This window comes from Medicago truncatula, chromosome 7 (genome assembly GCF_003473485.1).
Source record: "Medicago truncatula cultivar Jemalong A17 chromosome 7, MtrunA17r5.0-ANR, whole genome shotgun sequence".
Lineage (NCBI taxonomy): Eukaryota > Viridiplantae > Streptophyta > Magnoliopsida > Fabales > Fabaceae > Medicago > Medicago truncatula.
This window is the reverse complement of record NC_053048.1, coordinates 37,704,930-37,726,913: the sequence shown is the minus strand read 5'-3', so window position 1 is coordinate 37,726,913 and position 21,984 is coordinate 37,704,930. Positions and strand designations below refer to the sequence as shown.

The following is a 21,984-nucleotide window of genomic DNA, read 5'->3' as shown; positions in this document are numbered from 1 at the left end:
TGAAGTCACTTTGGCTGTCTTTAGGTGACATATCCCTTGCTTGTTGGAGAGTACAAGTCATGATATCACAAAGTACAGTACAGTATTCTCTAGTCTCAAGTGTGTAGTTCATTTTTTTTTTCCATCGTTTGCTGATGTGTGTGATAGTGCGAAGTTTTCCTTTTTGACACATGCAAATCTATTTATTTAGTACAGCTAATCATGTTACTTGCGTGACCTGACAAAGACCGGCTACAATCATTTATCAGGCTCTGTCCAAGGTGAGAGACCTTAATAGGTCTCCTATCGGTACATGACATTTTAAAACCATTAGATTCATCAAGCCCATTAGATTATACTATAAGCAAAATGCACTTGATTATTTTTGTCTCCCACTAGTTGAGTTATACGAGACAGCCACAACATCGGTCCTTCCATTACATTTATCAGTCATGTAAAATTCAATATTGGCCTTCACTGTTCTAGTTCAATCTAACATTATATTAAACTAATTGTCCATGTGTCTGAAAAATTAGTCCCAAGATATGGCATGAACTTAAAGAAGGATTCACACTTTCATAAATAAATTAAAAAATACAAGAACAAATCTTTGATATCCAATAAAGAACAAAGCAATAAAAAGATTCACACTTTTGTATACACTCAAGAGAAAATATTACATCAGCAATCAAGAACACACCCCATAAAAATTACTACCAAAAAGCAAATCTTTCAACAATTAAAGAGAGCATTTTTCTTCATCGCACATTGTTTGGTGCAGATTTTTCAACATCCCCTCCATTCAAGCATGTTTCTTGCCACTAGACAATCAATGATCCAAGCTCCTTTGTTGGTGGTTGCTGCAGATCTGAATTTTCAAGAGAGAAAAAGAAAAAATGCAAGAGATGATAGGAGAGAGACAATGATGATGAAATAAAAGAAATTATTGAGTGTTGATAGGATATAGTAAGACTATAGACTTTTATAATCCAAAGGTTGATCAATCCTTATCTAATGGTTCATATTCATTTTTACCAAAAAACAAAAAAAAACTATGTCTCCTACCATAGGCTACCTATCAAGGTCTCCCACCAGAAATGGAGCCCATTTATCAGGTTCTCTTTGAAGAAAGATCAAGAGAAATATGCTTGTGCATAAGCCTAAATAAAAATGTGTTAACTTGTGTCCTTGAGGCATAAGTTAAGAAAACAAATATAAAATTTTTTTCTTAAAGTTGTGCATTCAATGCTTTGAAAGATTCAAAAGTTATCATTTAAATATTAAATTTATTTGTTAATTCTAAAGTTCCTTAACCTATGTCCTTATGGTACAAATTAACACGACCCTAAAAATATTTGGGCACACATTCAAATCTAAATTTTTGAAAAAAGTAAAATTAAATGATGTCAATTGGTGTTAATGAATTATTTTTTGATTAATTTTTTTTATTTGGAGTTGTGTTCATGGAAGATTCTTGAAAAATCTAATGCTTTGATTTTTTGTTGATGTTTTTAATTTTAAAATAGAATCGAAAATGAGAAAAGGGAACATGCACGTAAGTGTTAAGTGTTGGTTAATTAGTTTTTCACTAACATCTAATGAAGCGGTATTTGTAAAGTGGTGAAGTATTCGGTATGGTAATGGTAGCACTCATTTTTGTTTTTCACTAACTCTTATTTTGAAGCTTTTGTTGTGAAATGTAGATTTTTTTTTCTTCATATTATATTATATATTTTTTTTGGTAGGTTCATATTATATTATATAACAAAACTTATAATTATATTGACGTATACCTTTTTTTTTTTTTTTTTTTTTTTTTTTTAAATAGCCGTATTTTGTATCTGATACCGAACCCATACTCATGCAACATAGATTAGAAATTAAGCATTTGGCAATTATTTTTGAAAAGTGGTTGTAATAAAAGCTTACATTTCAATATATTGGATTCTTATAAGATGATGGTGAAATTGGACTACATTGTGGGTGCATCTCCTTTAAATTCATAGAAAATTATCTTGTTTCATACCATCTGAATTGAATGGTAGTAAGACATAATTGAGCTATAGGATTGAATTAAAATGAAATTTCTAAACAATTCACAATATTTTATTCTATCTCACACAAATCATCAAGACTAACCTCAATTCCCCTAACTCTTGATTTCCCTTTATATAAGAACCTCCAGCTTAAATAAACCATTAGCAATGTCACTAAACCACAAATGAGGGAAAGGCCAACAGCCCCTAAAGTTGCAAACCCAATCAAAGGCAACTTGAATGTTCCACCACATGCCACATCAACCCCTGAAACTGAAGCCTTGCGAACCAGCTCGGGGAAGTAAAAAAAGGGTGCAGAAATCAATAGTAGCATACAAAATATTTGTAATCCAGGTTGTAGTGGAACAACCAACATCAATGTCAGAAAATAACACAAAATGAACTTTGCTATTTGTGTCATTTCTGGAAAGAATGCTTTAAATGCTTCCCCAAATGGAAGTACTAGTGATTGAGGTGCATTAGTTGAATATTTGAATCGAAATTCAAATGGAGCAGTTGTGCTTTTTGCTTGATAACCAAGGAAACTACCACACAGTATGAGTAAGGCCCCATGATATTTTGGAGGAATGTTAACTACACTGTCACGTGTGTAATGTATAAAATCGTTCCAGGTCAAAGACGATGCTCTTAAATCCTTCCAGGATAAAGGAAGAACATTTTCTCTATTACGTACCCTGAAGTAAAGCATGAAATATACAATCAATCAATGTAGTTTCACAATAGTATTTTAAAATGAAACCATGTTTAGTTCTTTCTTTAAAATAGTCTACAGATAGTAAGTTTTTTAAATGCTAATTTGAAATACAACATTTAGTCTTTGACAAAGTCCCTAAAAAAAAATTAAATGCAAAAATAATTTACACAATACCTACAAATGGACTAATTTACCGCCATTCAAATAATATTTTTTTTTAATGAGATATCCATTCTATAAATTTTTTTATTTTTCGAAATAATATCATTATATAAAGTTGGTTAGTATATTCTACACTCATTATAGTCACATTTCCTTATTTTATCAATTTGAAATAATTAATCTTTCTCTAGATATTTTTTTTCTTTATTTAACTGTAGTATATATGTTTTTCAACATGGTATAGTGTGAAGAAACAGAAGAGTAAGCAAACTCACATCCTTCTCAATAATCTTGGTATTATAATACAATGTCCATACCAACTAAGCAAAGTTCACGGAACACCGCCAAACCAGCCTTAGTACTAAACAACATATATTCATATAATTCAAGCAATTTATTGTAACATTAATGTTTGCACCCAATCAAGAACATGACACATTTCTATTAGAAACACTTTGTAGGCTGTACCTGATTGTCATAAGTAGAACTTGGACTGCCCAAATATGCTGAACCATAACGGGGTGTTGGGAGGGAAACTCTCCTAGGAGCATTGGCCTTTGGACTACTGTTTTGAGATAAATAACAAGCACAAATATTAACAATTATTTTTGACAGAAATGAACTTGAGACTCTTTTTTTATTCAATATGAAAAATAATAGAGAATAACACTGAAGGTAATGAATCATAATCTTACCCTAGTAGACCAAGCGCTGCTGCGGCCTTATACTTATACTGAGAAGGGATTTTCATGAATGCTTCGAGAGCAAATGCTGCCTCTTTTCGTGTAAGAGAAATGTTGTTTGACATGATTTCCGCGAAATTCACAAACTAAAGAGATTTCACAACAATTCAGGGGATGAATTTCAATTATTTTGCAACATTTAACAAGTATTAAATCAATATTCATTATCTACCTGAAAATTATCAAAGGCCCTTAGTTGGAATATTGTCACAAAACTCCTTCATCTTGTCCCAAGGTCCATCTCCAACACCAACCAATATGATTGATAGAGGAAATTTACTGTGGCAACAAAGTAGGCAGATAAATAAGACAAGATGTTTGTAAAGTTACAACATTTATTATTGAGAATAATCACCTGGCCTCAACAATGGCATCCATTGTTTTTCTCTCTTGTGGACTAAGCCTTCCATGTCGAGTTCTTGTTACCTGCGCCAACTTCTTAAGATTAGTTCTACCACCAACATCCGAACTTGGATCTTTCTACAGTTGCAGTATAGTACTGCAGTAGTAGATACCGTTAGATTTAAAGAGAGAAACAACTCGGTAAGAAGCAATCGAGTCTTTCTGCTGTATAAATAAATAATAGAATACCTTACCTGACCATTTGCAAGTATCATCAAAACATGATGGTATTGGCCTCCACTCCGCTCAACAATGGCCGTGGCCGTTTTAACAATGTGTGCAAAGGATCTAGGGCCTGCAAGTCGAATATTAGGAACAATTTCCCTATACCGACTCAAAACTTCTTCAAATCCATTGCAAAGTCTTTCATCCGGATACAAACCGAAGACTTCTTGATCATGTGTTGATGAATCCCCAAATCCAAAACAAGGAATCAAGTTATCCTCGGCAAATGGAGCCAAGGTTTTCCCAATAATGGATATTGCTTGTTCATAGGGATTTAAACTTTTGTTATCCTTGAAGTTCCAGAACCACTACTTCTGTTTCATCTTTTAAGCTTTGATTCGATGGCTGTTCAAATTCCGCAGGGAAAGTTTGAAGACGATAAGATGAGTTCGAATGAGAAAAATGTTTCGGTACGTTATACACATCCATTTCTAGTTTTCTTTTATCAGTTCTTAGCATGTCATTTTACAAGCTTTTATGCTGAAATTTATGAAACTGGTATGAGTTTTATCATTTCTAAAAGATATTACTATTGTCTTCGTTTCTTTTTCATACATTTTTTACTTTGCTTTTCTTCATTGTGCTCTTTTACATTGTGGTCATTTTTTCACAGCTCCTCGGAGAGGAATCTCATTACCTGAAGTCATTTTTCCATAAGAACCACAAGGAAACCATTCCTAAATCATATCCTATATTTCAGCAGAAACGTAAGGAAATTGCACAACATGTTTCATTTGTTGTAGTCTTGAGCATTATTTTCTGTTGTCTTTTCCTTGACTTGTGGATCAAGCCACCACATGTGATGGTCCAAAGTGTTTCCATATGGGACTCCTTGCTAGGGCTTTTTGGTTTTATGGTGTTTGTTTGGGCCGTTGCAATCATGATTCTTGTTGGTGTACCATTCATCCGTGTGCAGAGTGTTGTACTCGTCTTTTGGGCCATTTTGATGCATCTTAAATTAGAGTAATGTTGGCAACACTTGTTTTAACACACTATTTTTAACACTCACTTTTTTATTGTATTAAACCAATAAGAGAGTGTGTTGAAATAAGTGTTGCAAACGCGTTTGGCAGTGGAAAAGTTTAGACAATGTTGGAGTTAAATGAGCAAAATTTTCATTTATGTGCTTGTGTTTCATGTTGTAATATGTGATTGTAATATATTGTTGTAATAACTTGCCTTGGGAGCACTAGTGTGACGTATGCTGTTGAATACCAAACTTGTCATTTTAATTAAAACTGTGATCGTTCACGTTCAATTGGATTGATAAATTTTATTGGAGTTAGTATTCACATTTGCAATCTAATAGTGCCCAACTACTTTATATGTCATATCCTCAATTTGAAACTTTAGGACATTGCATATTCATAAGATATTTTGATTTTCTCATTCCAGAAAGCTTTGAAAGTTTTTAAGAGAATATGAATTAAAACTTGAATCGCGCAAAGTGTTTGAATTTCACACAGGGTTCCAAAATCTCATGGACGATTATGTAACCTATTTTTAATTAATATTGCATTGAATTTTGTAGACAATGGTTAAACAGAAACAAATTTTTAATTAATAATAGTTGTGGTGGTGATAGGCCGAAGTAGATATCCTCTCTATTCCTTAAATAAATGGTAATAGTAATAGAAATTGTCATTTATTCTAAGAAATTGAGAGGATCTAAACTCGATAGGTGACTGGCCACCAAAAACAATACAAACCATCCAAAAAATCTATACTCAATGTCTTTTATAAATAGGATAATTTTTACATGATCATCGCCACCACGTTTAAACCACCATCATATCCTCACTTCTATACTTGTAAAATCTCCGACAATTCCTCTAAACTAACATCAACATCTTCAACATTTTGTTTCCCTTTAGATAGGAACCTCCAGCTCAAGTAAGCTAATAGTAATGTCAATATCCCACAAATAAGGGAAAGCCCAACGGCCCCTAAAGTTGCAAACCATATTAGAGGCAACTCGAACAATCCACAATCAACACCAACCTTTGAAGCCCTGCGAACCAGCTCGGGAAAGTAAAAAAGGGGTGCAGAAATTATTAGTAGTATACAGAAAATCTGCAGTCCAAGTTGTAGTGAACAAACCAACATCAGAGTCAGAAAATAACACAACATGAACTTTGTGATGTGTGTTATTTCTGGAAAGAATACTTCAAATGCTTCCCCAAAGGCAAGTACTAGTGTTTGTGGTGGTGCCTTAATTGTTTTTTCCAGTTGGAAATATTCAAATGGAGCAGTTGTGTTTTTTGCTTGATAACTGAGGAAACTAACACATATCAGCAGTAAGGCCCAGTGATACTTGGGAGGAATGTCAAGCACACTGTCACATGCGTGACTTATAAACGCCTTCCATGTCAACGATTTCTTTTCCCGTGTGTTTCCTAATTTTTTCAAGGATAAAGGAAGACCAGATTCTCTTTTTGCCTGAAGAAAAACATGAAATATCGAATCAAAGTAGTTTCAGAATAATATCAGCATTCCTATGTGGCATGCCATCAAAACTAAGGAGCTCGAGATATTCCCTATTTTATAGTTTACCTTATTGTAATAAGTAGAACTCGGGCTTGCTAGATTGTTGTCGTTGGGGTAAAAAGGTGCTCTCCCCTCAAAACTAGCAGATTGATAAGGTCTTGAACTTGCACTGGGAAAAGATGCTGACCTATAATATGGTTTTGAAGTGCCCCTAGATGCTGAGGGTGTTGGGAGGGCAACTCTGTGAGGATATCAACAAATTTTTGTCAGAAATGAACTTAACACCTCATATTTTGAATTTGAAAAACGCAAGAGAATAATATTGGAGGCCATTAATCAAAATTTTACCCTAGTAGACCAAGCTCTTTTGCGGCCTTATACTGAAAAAGAATTTCCCTGATTGCAAGAAGAATTTCCGCCTCTTTTAGTGAAGGAGAAATGTTGTTTGACTTTGACATAATTTCCGTGAAATTCACAAACTAGATGCACAAAGAGATTATGCAATGAATTCCAATCATTTACGGCATTTGAACAACTATTAATATTCATGATCTACGAAACACTGACTCTGACACAGACACTCACATGAACTCGTCGATACCGCTAATGTAAAAAACATAGGATACTAACACTGCTACATAGGCGTGTCAAAGCAAAGAAGAAGAAAAATGGGACACTTGTTCGAGTTGTTCGACATGTGTGGTATGAGTGTCATACAAGTGTCAGACACCGACCCAAGAAGTGTCGATACAAAAATAAATAAATTAGGATACCAGTTTGAGGTAGTCCGACACGTGTCATATGAGTGTCATACAAGTGTGAACATTGACACGTGTCGGACACCGCGACACACCTAATGCTAGAGGGGTCCGTGCTTCGTACATTATCTACCTTAAAATTATGAAAGGTCCTAGTTTGCATTTTGATATTGTCCTGAAACTCCTTCACCATGTCCCAAGGTCCATCTCCAACACCAACCAATATGATTGAAAGAGGAAATTTTCTGTGACAAATTAAGCAGATAAATAAGACAAGATATTTGAAAAATACAACATTTTTGAGAATAATTCCTTGCAACATATTCACCTGGCCTCAACAATGGCATCCACTGTATGAAGCTTTTGTGAACTAAGGCTCCCATGTTGAGCGTCATTACGTCTTATTACCTGCACAAAAGTCATGTATATATTGCATAAGATGTTCCGGAAGCAAATCATAACAAATTATCAGGTGGGGAATGAACCAACAGTATCTCCACTTTGTCGTTAAAACTTTGGTTGGTGAAAATTAACAATAAACTCCCTGTTTGTTTGATTCTGCTCATATTTATTGTTATCTGAAATTTTTAAAATTATATAAGGAAGAAATATATAAAAAAAATTGTTTACATACAAATAATTATGGGTAGCAATATGATTCATGAGATCTATATCCATCTAATCCATCCACCTTATTTTAAAAATTCATTGGATCACCTCTTTAAAAAATAAAAATCCAATGCATAATTTCAAATAATATTAATCTTTTTTTATTTAAATAATTATAAAATTAATTTATTAAATAAACTGACAGAAAAAATTTATTTTTTAATATTTAAATATTATTAATTTAATATAGGTGGTGGTCAACGTCGGGGCATGGCCGGTCAACACCAGAGCTCCGCCGCCGACCCCCGTGGGCTGTGCTGAACAACCACATATCGCCGGATTTTTTACCGAACCACCACCGCCCACCGCCATGGTCAATGCCGGTCAACGGATGTGGTCGCCGGTCAATGATAGTGCACCACCGGTGATTATTATATATTTAATTTTTTCTTTTAGTGTATATATATTTAATTATTAACTATTTAAAATTTGTTTTGGGCTTGGTTAAAAAAATATTTTGGGCTTATACATAAATATATATTGGGCTGAATATGTTTATTTTTTGCACCAATTTATCAACAAAATATTAATGTGAAACAAATTAAAAAAATAACACATTTTATTAGATGGATGGTAAAATCTAGTAATGGATGAATTGGATGGACATTATATTTAATGGATGAATTTGATGATTTTTTTTCCACAAGAAATATAGTAGATTATAATGGATTAATGAATTTTTTTGATCCATCTATTATGATCCAAATCTATATTCATCAAATCCATCCATTTTATCACCTTTACAACTATATCAAAACAAATCCAAGATAGTAAAGAAAAGTTGAGGCACCAAAAATGGTGTCAGATACTTTTCATCCTTCATAATGGGAATCTCATACTCCAACGCTAAAATTTAAAACGAAATTTTCTGATTCTCGTTTAAAATTTATTTCCTTCTTATGAGATTATAAATAAACTTATAATGATGACATGTGGTTATAAAGTTAAACTGGGTTGTATGTTGACCCATAAAACTTGAATCTAACCAGCATATGTGGAAACCAGTGGAAATTATACATGTAAGACTTATGAAACACGGACACCTTTAACATTAGATGTGTCGTGGTGTCCAATCCCCTCTCTTATTCTCTCACTCAATAGCTGATTTTGTATTTGTGTGTGAGTCGCACTTTTTCTTGTTTGTGTAAGAGAACCTACAAGAGAGATATGATTTCTACTTTGCGAGCGCTAGAGATCTCATGTGTGTGAATATGTGTATCTAAGACTGCTAATTTACACCAACATAAAATTACTGAAGATTAGATTGACAATCTACACCCACTTGACTTTGACTAAAACCACCAACCTTTTGTTATTTAAAAGTTGTAGTTGAGGGTTAGTTTTGTAAGTTTCTTTAAATTATTAACACTCACTTTGCTAATTTACCTCCACTCTTCTTTAAATATGTGACATCCATTTTATTAATTACACTCACTTTCCTATGTTTGTTTATCCAAAAAAAACTTGTGTGTCATTTTGGAATGATGAAAGTGAGTTCAAATAACTATCAATATAGGTATAAAATAATTTGATAAAACTTAAAAAAAGTGAATGTAAATAATCAAGTGGGTATATATTGTTAACTTACTCCTTAAAAAAGTGAATATATATATATATATATATATATATATATATAGAGGTAGTATGTTCACGTCCTCTTTGTTCGCAGACGAGCTTGTCTTATGTCAAAGCTATTGTCATGCGATCGCTTAATCAATCTATATATTTTTTTTTTTTATCAGTGTATATATGTTAATTCATGTGGTATGGATACTTTTATTTGTGTGTATAGTATATATCTTGTTATGTACATGGAAATCAATTTAACGGGGATGTTATATTTTTAAGGATAAATATGTTTTTGGTCCTTATAAATATATAAATTTTTCGTTTTAGTGCGTCTAAAATTTTCTTTTGACTTTTAGTCCTTATAAAATATCGATCTCAACTTTTGGTTTCTATTTTTAAGTCAACTCATGTGTATTTTTTTAATGAAATTGTGTAGGATATTGTTAAAATCTCTTCAAAAAAAATTTTTTTAGAATTTTTTAACAGAACATGAAATAAATATTAAATTTTAACAGCCAAAAATATAATAATTCATATTTAATTCATGTTTTTGTTAAAAAAGAATATATTTTTTCTAAGAGATTTTTATAATATTAGAAACTTTTCTGCTAAATGTATTCAAGATTATGAATTATACATAGAGTAATTATACCCATACATCCTAACGTGGCATGCACCATCCTACCACTTCAAGGGGACAAAATTGTCCATTTCAAAAAAACAAGGGGACAAAATTGTCCAACACAGTCAACAACTGTCATCCTCTTTTCTCTTTCTTCTCCTCACCATCCAACACACCAACCGTCGTCGCACACTCCACCACTGTCGACGCCGTCGTCCATCACACCAACCGCCGTCCACTATTTTTCTGGTCATCAGATTTAAATCTGAAAATTCATGTAAGAGATGGAGCGTTCAGGCATGGGAGAAGAGATGAGAACTGAAAACTCATCAGATTTGGAATAGTTGCAGATGGGTCCTTTTGGATATTGTATCTGAATCTGCTGCCACTAGAAATGATCAAGAATTTCAAATGTTTACGTGTACCACTGCCACGGATCTAATCCAAGGAGATGAGAGAGAGAGAGAGAGAGAGAGAGAGAGAGAGAGAGAGAGAGTTTGGAGGCTGCAGAGTTGAATGTGAGAGAGAGGATGAGACTCGTTGAGTGAGAAAAAGAGAGAGTTTGCGTTAGAGAGGAAGAGAAGTGAGAATGAATTTTTTATGTTTTATTTTTAAATTTTTAATTAGAAATGTGTCATGTCAGCGTGTGTATGGGAGGTACACCCTTTAAAGGGTGTTTACCAATCTTTTCCCTTGTACATATGAGTTTACTTAAAAGTAGTGATCAAAAGTGAAGATGTGAAACTTTTTGAGGTTTAAAAGTCGAATAATTTTTTTAAAGAAATTAAAACGAAAAGTTAATATATTTATAGAAATCAAAAATATATTTAACCATTTTTTTAAAAGGCGAATGATCTATTTTATACATGTTAATTCATGTGGTATGTATTTGCATTGATTTGCATATGAGTGTGATTCATTTCTTGTGGAGAAAAAAAACAATGTGTCATTTTTTTTTTTGGCATGTGTGAGAGAAAAAATAAAGGTTGGATGAGAGATAATATGTTTCTCTCTTATTTTGACGGTGAGAGGAGAGGTTCCACCACGTTAACCTTTTTGGCATGTGTGAGAGAAAAAAATAAAGGTTGGATGAGAGATAATATATTTCTCTCTTATTTTGACGGTGAGAGGAAAGGTTCCACCACGTTAACCTCTTGTGTTTTCATAGCAATTCAATCTTTGGAGACAGTCTTACGTAGGCACAAACATTTAGACCTCAAATTTAAACTCACATATACATAAATCAAAAAAATTAAAAGATAATAGTCACATCAATCACTATAATCCTTTTTTTTTTTAGTTTTAAGGGTGTGTGACTAACATGTAATGTTTAGTATTGTGCTTAACCAAGTATTTCTCCTGGTCTTTGTGATTTGTTCAAAAAAAACTCTACATACATCCATGCATGTATTCATACATACATACATACATACGTACGTACGTATGTACATAAGGGAGGGATAGAGAAAAGAATATATACCTGACCATCTGAAATTATCACCAAAACATGGTGTTTGCCTCCACTCTGATCAACGATTTTCGTAGCCATTTCAATGATAGGTGCAAAGGATGTAGTGCCTGATGTTAAAAACATAAGTATGATTAGGTCACTCTCTATAACATGAATTCCAAAAATTATAATAATCAACAACAACATATAATATAACCTGCAGGTTGAATATTAGGACGAATTTCCCTATACCGACTCAAAATTTCTTCATGTCCATTGCAAAATCTTTCGTCTCGATAGAAACTAAAGACATCGTGATCACTTGTTGATGCTGCCGTAGCACATTTTGATTTTAAATTACGAACAAAAATTCACAAATTTCTGAGTTGTGACCGTCTGAGCGATAAATTTGAGAGAGAGAGAGCGAGAGAGACACATACCATCCCCAAATCCAAAACAAGGAATCAAGTTATCATCCAGAAATGGAGAGAACTTTTTTCCAATAATGGATATTGCTTTTTCACACGAATTTGGAACATTCCTAATGTCATGCAAACTTTGTCTGATAAGCGAATACTTTCCTGAAACCAACATAATGCTTAAATTAAAATCTTGGTTTACAACAAAACTATTTATAAATATGGCCTAACCTGTCAACTGATTGCTCTGGCTGAAATCAATTCCAAAAATAAGTTTGGGAGATTCAATCACCTGTAATCAGATATTATAAGTATAAAAAAAAACTAGAATATTATGAATTGATATACAATGATAAAGAATAAATAATCTTGGCAAAATAAATAGCAACATTCTTTTCAGCCAAGTCACATGAATATCAACACTAAAAAAACGAGGTAAATAATTAATTAATTAATTAATGTTGTGGTGATGACCATGCTGTTGCAGTGCAGTGTGTACTCTTGAACTTTTTGTTTAAAAAAATACTACAACTTCCTCGCTTCCCCCTCCACCCTTAAAGGAATATATGCGATGTTTCTTCTCTTTTCAGAATGAATACTAAAAGAAGAAAAAATTACGAAGGGGCGCAGAAATTTCTGAAATAGAATAAATAAAAAGTGGACGTGGTGGGGTTAAACAATACTTGGCAAAATATTTTGCGTAATTTTTGTTGTGTGTGAGTTATATGTCTCACATCAGGAAAAAGTTGAACACTTTATAAGTGAAAGACCTGTAAATATATTGATGGAAGGTTTTGGGTAAGAGTGTGACCTATCTCTTACTAGTGTGGTTAGCCTCTGTGGGGCGGTCCCTCAAGCTTCCCTTATGACCCAACAATTTTAATTCCGGATTCAACGGAAATCAGCATTTTCCTTTCCTATAATTCTTCAGCTAACTTTTATTTTTTTGAACAAGCGTTTCTTCATGTAAATTTCCCAGAATCTTTGCTGTCCCTCATAATCTCTTTTTTCATATCAACAAAAAGAAAAGGTACTTGCTTTTGCTCTTGCTCGAAATTTCCCTCTCTACATGCTGACTGACTTTAGTGTTCTTAATAGTTTGTTTTTCACACTGAAACAAGAGACTTACTTGTTTGTTTTCACACTAATTTAAGACCATGTATCATCCATAATCCTTTACTATATTTCATCTTCTAATATCCCTTCCAAAAACCCAGGAAAAGTTTGAAGACGACATCTTGAGTTGACCTGACAAATATATTTGGAATCTCACAGCTTCATCCTCAAATCAACATTCTAAGATTCATCTTATTCAATAGCTTCGTTCAAGATTGTTAGGTACGATAAATTATTCACATCCATTCCAGTTCCCTATTCTCTTCTCTATGTAAAAAATATAATAAAACCATCAACCTTTTAAAGATTCTGTAGAAATTTTATATGTTTATTTTTACTAGTTTTTATGTTGAAATTTATGAAACTGCTATGTGAATCTTTTCATAAACCCTAACAATATAGGATGTAGCATAATCTAGCTTAGGATGTTTATATATTATTCTTGACTATTGTAATTGTGGAGTGATACATAAAATAAAGCTGAATCTGTGCAACATGTACGCATTTCTTTTTTATGGATAACAGGGGAAATTTGATAAGATGGAAATAGAGACTAAATTTTTTTGTGAGAGCATAAAGACTTTAATTGATGAGCTGAAAATATTTGGAGCTGTTGTGAACCAGCGAATCCTCTGTTTGGATGAACTTCAAAATTTAGGAAGCAAAATTGAATATCTTCTGTGCAAGCAAATTGATGATGATGTTCTTATACAAAATAAGGGTTCAAGTGGAGGAAATATTAAGGCCATTCATTCTGGTTTGAGGCCTTCCAATATCCTGGTAGGTTGCCAACTTATTGCTTTGTATGAGTTCTCATTCTAGATTCATTATTACCTATGAAGCCCCGATACCTGACACGATACCGATACGATACCGATACAGCGATACGGGAAAATTTTCAAAATTCCCGATACGATACGGCATCAATACGTTATTAAAAAATTAAAGGCTTATTGATGTGTTTAGCCCTTGCAATTAGGCGGCATTTAAAAATTCGTCCCTGTAATTGCTAATCCTGGCATTTTAACCCTGCAATTGTTAATCATTTAAAATTTCGTCCCTCTCCCCACTTAATCACTGCCACGCCACATGAAATTCCAAATTTACCCCTGGGTTTCCAATTCTTTCTTCAATATTTTGTCCTCTTCTTAAGGGCAAAATTGGAATTTCATGTGTAACAGTGATTGCCACGTCATCAAATTAGTGACGTGGCAGTGATTAATTTGGTCCAAGGACCAAATTTTAAACGATTAACAATTGCAGGGTTAAAATGCCAGGATTAGCAATTACAGGGACGAATTTTTAAATGCCGCCTAATTGCAAGGGTTAAACACATCAATAAACCAAAATTAAATTTAAAATTAATAGTATAAGTGCACAATGTATAAACATAACTAAAAATGATGATAAACAAACATTCACATTAATGAAAATGATCAAAACAAGTGACAATTACATGTTTTTTCCGCACAAATTAGATAGAATATAGCTAAACATCATTAGTACCATCCAAAGAGAACATCATAAGTACTATAAAAAAAAGAACATCTTTGTCTAATGTTGACTATTTAACAGTTAACACTAATTTATATCGAAAACAAACGGCAGAAGAAACATAACATCGAGAGAAGAGAAACATAGTAGAATTCAATCGGTGGTAATGGTTAGAAGAGAGAATAGCTATTGCTATGTGGTGACGAGAAACCCTATTTTTTTAGATTAGAAGAGACAATATGATTTTGATAGCGCTGCCAGACTTGATAGGTGTCGGAGTATAAGTAAGCTGTGTCGGAGTACAAGTTAGTTAGTCGTATCCGACACGTATCAGTCATTTTTTTCCTTCAAAAAATAAATATTAATTGTCTGATACTTCTCCGATACGCGTATCGGGACGTATCCGACACGTATCAGTCATTGTTTTTCAAAAAAATAAATATTAATTGCCCGATACTTTTTCGATACCCGTATCGGAACGTATCGGGGCGTATCGGTATCGAATACGTGTCGGATACGATACTTCACCATTTTTGTAGTATCGGGGCTTCAGAGATTATTACCATTTTTTGGGGTGGATTTTTACTGTTACCATTGTCACAACCCAAAATTTTAATCATGACATGTGCACGAACTAATACTTCATAATTCGACAAGCTTCATGGACAAACATTAAATAAAAGTTTAGTCCCGGTAAAACTTTTCGTAAATCTTTATTCCCTCAAAATAATTCTGTCACAATGTTTAGAACGTTATAGAAATCTCTCTTGCAAAAGTTAAATTGTTTTTATCAAGTGATGAATTAAATTTGAATTTTTACCGCTTAAAACTTCATATTTAATTAATATCATGTTAAAAAATTAATTTTTTTTTGCGAATATCATAAATATCTCGATAAAAATTCATTCAAAAATGTAAAGTATACACATGATTTGATTTAAAAACAGAACCATAATTGAGGGTAGAAAAATTTTTAGGGGTAAAAAATTGATGAATTTCTTTTATAAGAACTAAAACTTCAAATAAATTTTTTTATATGAACGAAAAACATATTAACCCTAGTTATTATTACTGCATGTTGAGAACAACTTAAAAAAATATGCTCCGAAACTACATTAACATTGTGACTCATATATTTAAAAATAAGACAAAAATTGTGACTCACATATTTTTGAAGAAAAAACAAAATGTGACTCACATTCACGCTCTTGCTATGTAAACAGTAAATTTACACATAAAATGAAAAAAACATCATCAAATATAATTGACATCAAGAGAAGTATTTTTGCGGCTGAAGTATTGACATATTGTTGCCTCCGACTTTTCCGGACTCTCCAATAAATTCTCAGATAAATAAGAACATTTTTAGAACAAAATAATAAATATGGTTGAATATAATGAATTTTATTTATAATTGACGCCTAAAAACCTTAACTAAATCGATATACTTTTAATAAGGGTGTTGGATAGTTCGACTGATTTGTATTAAATAAGAAAGAATTGTCCAATATTGTAAAGAGGTTGAAAATAAGATGACAAGTCTTTAAAAGAAGTATTGATGAAAATCATAATAAAAATCTTTAAAAAATCTCAATTTAGTGAAAATAATCAAATGAGTAACCCGAAAACTAGCTCCATCTTGTTGATGAAGGTGAGAAAAACACAAGGAGGAGGGGGGGTTGAGTTGTGTTTTCTTTTTCTCCTAAGTTGAATACACTGATTAGAAGCAGATAGAGTTCTACGTCTGAAGTGATGTTCAGAACTAGATGCAACGGATAAAACACACACACACACACAGAGAGAGAGAGAGAGAGAGAGAGAGAGAGAGAGAGAGAGAGAGAGAGAGAGAGAGAGAGAACAATTTATATAGGTTCCTTCCACAAACTGGAAGTCAGTCCTGTCCCCCTTGCACTTCCAAGGAGAGTTCACTATGTAATATCTGATTACAACTGCTCACTGCTAAAACTAGCAAGAGACTTCAAATTGCTCAAGCACAACTGCAAGAGACTTCCTATGCTCCTGAACACAATCAAGAGACTTCTATTGCTCAAGCACAACTGCAAAAGACTTCTCGATTCAAACAGTAACACAAGAAAAATGTTTGAGGTTGAACACTTGATATACAATCAGTGGTGTTCACAATACAAATCAGATACAGACTCTTAAGACTCTAGAATATCTAAGATATGAAAGTTGATAAAAAAATTCTAAGTGAACTTTTGAATGCAGAACAATTTCAGTAGAGTTTCAGCACTTTTAATTATTGGTATTGTTCTATAAGTAACTCTGAGTCTTCACTCCTTTATATAGAGGTGTGAAAGAGACATTGTGAATTGCCAACACATTCAAAATAGAGTCGTTTGAAGCTTTGATCAATCACCAATGATCTTTTGCCTGATATAGTTATTGTCCTATGAAGGATCAATTTCAAATGCATTCCCATTCTGAGGGAACATTGTTGCAGGCATAGCTGTTTTTCTTGTCTTGTAGCTGAGACAAAAACAAAGTAGTGGAGGTAGTGGTTGTACACTTCGTACAATTGTACTTTGTCAACGCTCTTTGAGGAACAAGCATCCAATGCCTTCAAATCCTTTCAAAATAGTTGTTGCTTCACTTTTCCAATCTTCTACAATACTTAGACGAGATTAAATCCGTTGAACAACCTTTGAAGCTTTAAGTTGCATCTCCTGATGAACTGCAGCTTCTGATGAACTTGCTTCTGATGACGTCACCACTTCAGGAGCACTTTGTCTTCAGGAGCAGTTTTCTTCAGACGTTTTAAGCTTCCTTTTTGTTGACTCATTTGCTCTTTTTTGTTCTTCAAAGACCTTTTAAGATATCAAATTTTGTCTATAGTCCTGTACATTTGAACAAATATTAACATGTTCAATTGACAATTTTTAATACCTTGTTATCATCAAAACTCTCAAGGGTTAATGTTAAATACATTTTGTTCCAACAGTTGATAGATCTTTCCTATAAAGAGTGGTCTTTCCCTTAGTGGTAGCTCCATCTAACAGATAGCTCTTTTCTCTCGACTAAAAAAAAAAACGTAAAACATTCTCAAAGGAAGTTTAAGTCTTGTTGATAGCCATCTCCTCTTAATGGCGGTCTTTCCATAGGGCGACTTCATTTAACAGGTAACTCTATCTAATTGTGATCACATAGATGCAACTAAGTCATCATCATTATTATCTTAAGACTTTAGAATATCTAAGATATGAAAGTTGATAAGAAATTCTAAGTGAACTTTTGAATGCAGAACAATTTCAGTAGAGTTTCAGCACTTTTAGTTCTTGGTACTGTTCTGTATGTAACTCTGAGTCTTCACTCCTTTATATGGAGGTGTGAAAGATACATTGTGAATTGCCAGCGCATTCAAAATAGAGTCGTTTGAAGCTTTGATCAATCACCAGTGATCTTTTGCCTGATATAGTTATTGTCCTATGAAGGATCAATTTCAAATGCATTTCCATTGTGAGGGAACATTGTTGCAGGCAGAGCTGTTTTTCTTGTCTTGTAGCAGAGACAAAAACAGAGTAGTGGAGGTAGTGGTTGTACACTTCGTACAATTGTATTTTGTCAACGCTCTTTGAAGAATAAGCATCCAATGCCTTCAAATCCTTTCAAAATAGTTGTTGCTTCACTTTTCCAATCTTCTGCAATACTTAGACGAGATTAAATCCGTTGAACAACCTTTGAAGCTTTAAGTTGCATCTCCTGATGAACTGCAGCTTCTGATGAACGTGCTTCTGATGGCTTCACCACTTCAGGAGCACTTTGTCTTCAGGAGCAGTTTTCTTCAAACGCTTTAAGCTTCCTTTTTGTTGATTCATTTGCTCTTTATTGTTCTTCAAAGACCTTTTAAGATATCAAATTTTGTCTATAGTCCTGTACACTTGAACAAATATTAGCATATCCAATTGACAATTTTTAATACCTTGTTATCATCAAAACTCTCAAGGGTTAATTTTAAACACATTTTGTTCCAACAGTTGATAGATCTTTCCTATAAAGAGTGGTCTTTCCCTTAGTGGTAGCTCCATCTAACGGATAGCTCTTTTCTCTCGACTCAAAACAAAACGTAAAACATTCTCAAAGGAAGTTTAAGTCTTGTTGATAACCATCTCCTCTTAATGGCGGTCTTTCCATAGGGCGGCTTCATTTAACGGGTAACTCTATCTAATTGTGATCACATACTAGATGCAACTAAGTCATCATCATTATAATCGTGATTCTTAAAACAAAATTCTCAAAACGTCTCTAAAATCATATTTCACAACATATTGAAACTTGTGTCAAAATTAGTACAATTAAAACTCAATTAAACATTTACTACTTATAATCATAAGTAAATACTAATCCAAATCCTAATCAAAATCTTCAAGAAACACAAATTTTAAAACCATGCATTACAACATATCAAAAATAGAAATTATCACAACAACATATTTTAGAAACATCTCAAAATTGGTGCCAAAATATGTGCAATCAAAGAGAGAATATCTTAATATCGATGACTTTGAAAATAAATAATGATGACAAGAAAAATATTCAAATGTTGTGTTTTCTCGTTTTAATAAATACTTTGATATAAAAATAAGCAAAATATCAATAATAACAATAATTAAAATATATGATAATGATTGTTATCAACTCATAATTATGAAGAGTCAAATCCATTCCTAACAATGTCTTCTAGAATGACCTCCCGGTCAATTCTTGTGAAAACTAATTTAAGATCACCCCACCAATAGATAAAATAATTAGACAAAACCCCCCAATTTGTTAGACTTTATGTTTGAAATTGACTCATAAAATCTAAGATTTTACTATCTGTACTAGTTCCACTACTCATCGAAGCTAAATATCATCTCTAAGTTTCATGTACTCATATCCCAATGAGCAACTTTCAAGAGATGGATATCCTTCTCTTTTCTTATATTGAAACATGTGTTTCAACCATTAAAGTGTAATTTATTTTTAATTCTTAAGTTGCAGAATTTGATCCAAACATCTTTTAAACGAGGAGAACTACAAAACCAAGGACTCATTGAAGTTTTTTATATCTGTCTTTCTAAGGGTAATAGTAGAAGGATTCATTTTGGTTTGGAGCCTCCCAAATTCCAGGTAATTTGCTCAACTTATTTCTTTGTATGAGTTTTCTAATCCTCCTTCTAACTTTCTATACACCGCAGAATGTTCTCTTTGTAGAGTGTCCTACAACATACCATTTGAAGTTCCATATTTGCGTTAATAAAGAGGGGCAAATAAACAGCATTACATGGAACAAGAAGATGTCTCTACATAACAATGAACCCTTTCTTGACTTCAAATTTAAACAACCATTAGCCAAGGATGGAAAAATAACTTCACAATTGCAACACAACTCCACTAGTAGTAATTATCCATATAAGTACAAGGAAACCATGCCAAGATCATATCCTAAATTTAAGCACAAACGTGAGGAAATTGCACAATATGTTTCATTTGTTGTAGTCTTGACCATTTTATTTGGTTCCCTTTTCTTTGACATGTGGATCGAGCCATTACTTATGAAGGTCCAACGTGGTCCAATATGGGTGTCCTCACTCAGGTTTTTTGGTTTTATGGCGTTTGTTTGGGCCGTTGCTATAATGATTCTTGTTGGTGTACCCTTCGTCCGAGTGCAGAGGGTTGTGTTTATCTTCTGGGCTATTTTGATGCATCTTAAATCGCACAATTCAATCACCGCAATGTGTGTTCCAATACTCGGAATAGTTGTCTTTGGGGTGTTTGCTCGTGGAAAATTTTAGAGAATATTGGAGTTAAATTTGCAACTTGTGTTTCGTGTTGTATTATGTGCTTGTAATGTAATATATATTGGTGTTCACCAAAAAAAACCTTTCCTTGGTAGCACCACTTTGTGCACTAAACTTGTGTTTTAATTAATTATTAACATTTTGTTCAAGTCACATTTGCACCGTCTCATAATTGGAGTTGGCATTTGGCACTACTAGATTCATATCATATCCCTTAATTTGACATTTGTAAACGAGTGTATCAAACTAAATTCTAGCTTTAATTCTATTAGCTTTGCTCATATTAGACGTGTAGCTAACCAAGCTGCACATTACTTAACAATGTTTAGCTTCCGTTGAAATATAAACATTGCTTGCAAATATTTCACCTCCCGTAACAAGCAGTGACCTAGGAACATTTCTTCTCTAATTTTCAAGCCATGCAAACTCCAATATTTAATCAAAATCCAATATGAGTAACTCCAAGCAACCCATGTCATCAGTCAAAGAGATAACCATACAAATAGCAAAAAAGGGGAAAATTTGGAACACCAATAGCACTGCAATTGGATTAATACCACGAAGTAGTGATCACTCATGACATAAAGAGTCACTATTTGTAAAATGTCCTTTCACAGGAAGACTGAACCCAATGTCAAAACCTATCACAAACCAATAACACCAAACACCTATAATTCCGCCAGACTAGCAAAAACATTGGAGTTGAGGTATTGACACAAAAATCAAAGCAATAGAGAGAGAGAGAAAGTAAAAAGATAATGTGAGTATGAGAGAGAAAGTTGTCACAAAAGTTGTAAAAAATGGTTGTTCAAATATCATTTCTCCAAACATTGACTAGGTATTTTGCAACGAGCAATCATATTTGAACAACCATTTAGTACAACCTATTTGACAACCTTCCTTTTCTCTTTTTTCATTGGTTAAAAACAATGGAGAGAGAGAGAATGAAAAGAGAGTAAGAATATAATATGAGTATAAGAGAGAAAGTTATCTAAAAATTGTTACAAAGTGGTTGTACAAATATCATTTCTCTATGCGAATCTGTGACCCAACCAACCATTGTATGTCGCTTCTACTTGTGAGTATTATCGTCTATGTTTTCATTTATTCCCACCAATTCGTCAGCTTATAATCATTTCTCTTTGCAAATTTGTGACCCAACCATTGTGTGCCATGGTTTTTGTAGTTAGGGCGGCGATAATCATGTTTTAGAAGTATAGACATCATATTCTCTCTCCATTTATCCGATATGCTTTTCCTTTTTTTTTTTTTTTTTTTTTTTTAGAGAAAACACATTGCGATTTTTTTTTTTTTTTGTCAGTAGTCTAGTGGCTAGA

The 21,984-nt window shown here is 33.1% G+C and overlaps 3 protein-coding genes across 4 annotated transcripts; 1 reads left to right on the top strand and 2 right to left on the bottom strand.

Moving 5' to 3' along the window:
* Positions 1-5,939: 5,939 nt before the first annotated feature.
* LOC11426081 (uncharacterized) lies at positions 5,940-9,852 on the bottom strand. The gene is made up of 6 exons (XM_039827477.1): positions 9,829-9,852; positions 7,836-7,915; positions 7,641-7,752; positions 7,098-7,228; positions 6,816-6,990; positions 5,940-6,701 (listed from the first exon to the last, which is right to left on the bottom strand). Exons 3-6 carry the CDS (start codon positions 7,698-7,700, stop codon positions 6,066-6,068), a joined length of 1,002 nt encoding a protein of 333 aa, XP_039683411.1. The 5' UTR covers positions 7,701-7,752; positions 7,836-7,915; positions 9,829-9,852; the 3' UTR covers positions 5,940-6,065.
* Positions 9,853-10,626: 774 nt separating this feature from the next.
* LOC120577067 (E3 ubiquitin-protein ligase RGLG1) lies at positions 10,627-12,800 on the bottom strand. Its single transcript, XM_039827984.1, has 6 exons — positions 12,711-12,800; positions 12,468-12,528; positions 12,258-12,398; positions 12,035-12,148; positions 11,848-11,945; positions 10,627-10,755 (listed from the first exon to the last, which is right to left on the bottom strand). The coding sequence occupies exons 1-6, from the start codon at positions 12,711-12,713 to the stop codon at positions 10,627-10,629; spliced, it is 546 nt and encodes a 181-aa protein (XP_039683918.1). The 5' UTR covers positions 12,714-12,800.
* A 372-nt stretch (positions 12,801-13,172) lies between these two features.
* LOC11425791 (uncharacterized) lies at positions 13,173-20,796 on the top strand. 2 transcript variants are annotated; one of them, XM_024770070.2, is made up of 5 exons: positions 13,173-13,266; positions 13,454-13,574; positions 13,878-14,132; positions 19,842-19,976; positions 20,045-20,796. In XM_024770070.2, the coding sequence occupies exons 3-5, from the start codon at positions 13,893-13,895 to the stop codon at positions 20,639-20,641; spliced, it is 972 nt and encodes a 323-aa protein (XP_024625838.1). In that variant the 5' UTR covers positions 13,173-13,266; positions 13,454-13,574; positions 13,878-13,892; the 3' UTR covers positions 20,642-20,796. The 2 variants fall into 2 exon arrangements, with proteins under 2 accessions (XP_024625838.1, XP_024625839.1); XM_024770071.2 differs by lacking the exon at positions 13,173-13,266 and having other exon boundaries at positions 13,322-13,574; positions 19,848-19,976.
* The last annotated feature ends 1,188 nt before the right edge of the window (positions 20,797-21,984 follow it).

Bases quoted from the DNA above. Each gene is read 5' to 3' on its own strand.
- LOC11426081 (XM_039827477.1), bottom strand. From the start codon at position 7,700: ATGGTGAAGGAGTTTCAGGACAATATCAAAATGCAAACTAGGACCTTT. The intron at 7,229-7,640 runs GTAGATAATGTA...TTGTGCATCTAG, and splicing joins GGACCTTTCATAATTTTAAG to TTTGTGAATTTCACGGAAAT. The intron at 6,702-6,815 runs GTAAACTATAAA...GTTTTTCTTCAG, and splicing joins GTTCTACTTATTACAATAAG to GCAAAAAGAGAATCTGGTCT.
- LOC120577067 (XM_039827984.1), bottom strand. The intron at 12,399-12,467 runs GTTAGGCCATAT...TGTTGGTTTCAG, and splicing joins CCAGAGCAATCAGTTGACAG to GAAAGTATTCGCTTATCAGA. The intron at 12,149-12,257 runs GTATGTGTCTCT...GTGCTACGGCAG, and splicing joins TTGTTTTGGATTTGGGGATG to CATCAACAAGTGATCACGAT.
- LOC11425791 (XM_024770070.2), top strand. From the start codon at position 13,893: ATGGAAATAGAGACTAAATTTTTTTGTGAGAGCATAAAGACTTTAATT. The intron at 14,133-19,841 runs GTAGGTTGCCAA...TTAATTCTTAAG, and splicing joins TGAGGCCTTCCAATATCCTG to TTGCAGAATTTGATCCAAAC. The intron at 19,977-20,044 runs GTAATTTGCTCA...TATACACCGCAG, and splicing joins TGGAGCCTCCCAAATTCCAG to AATGTTCTCTTTGTAGAGTG.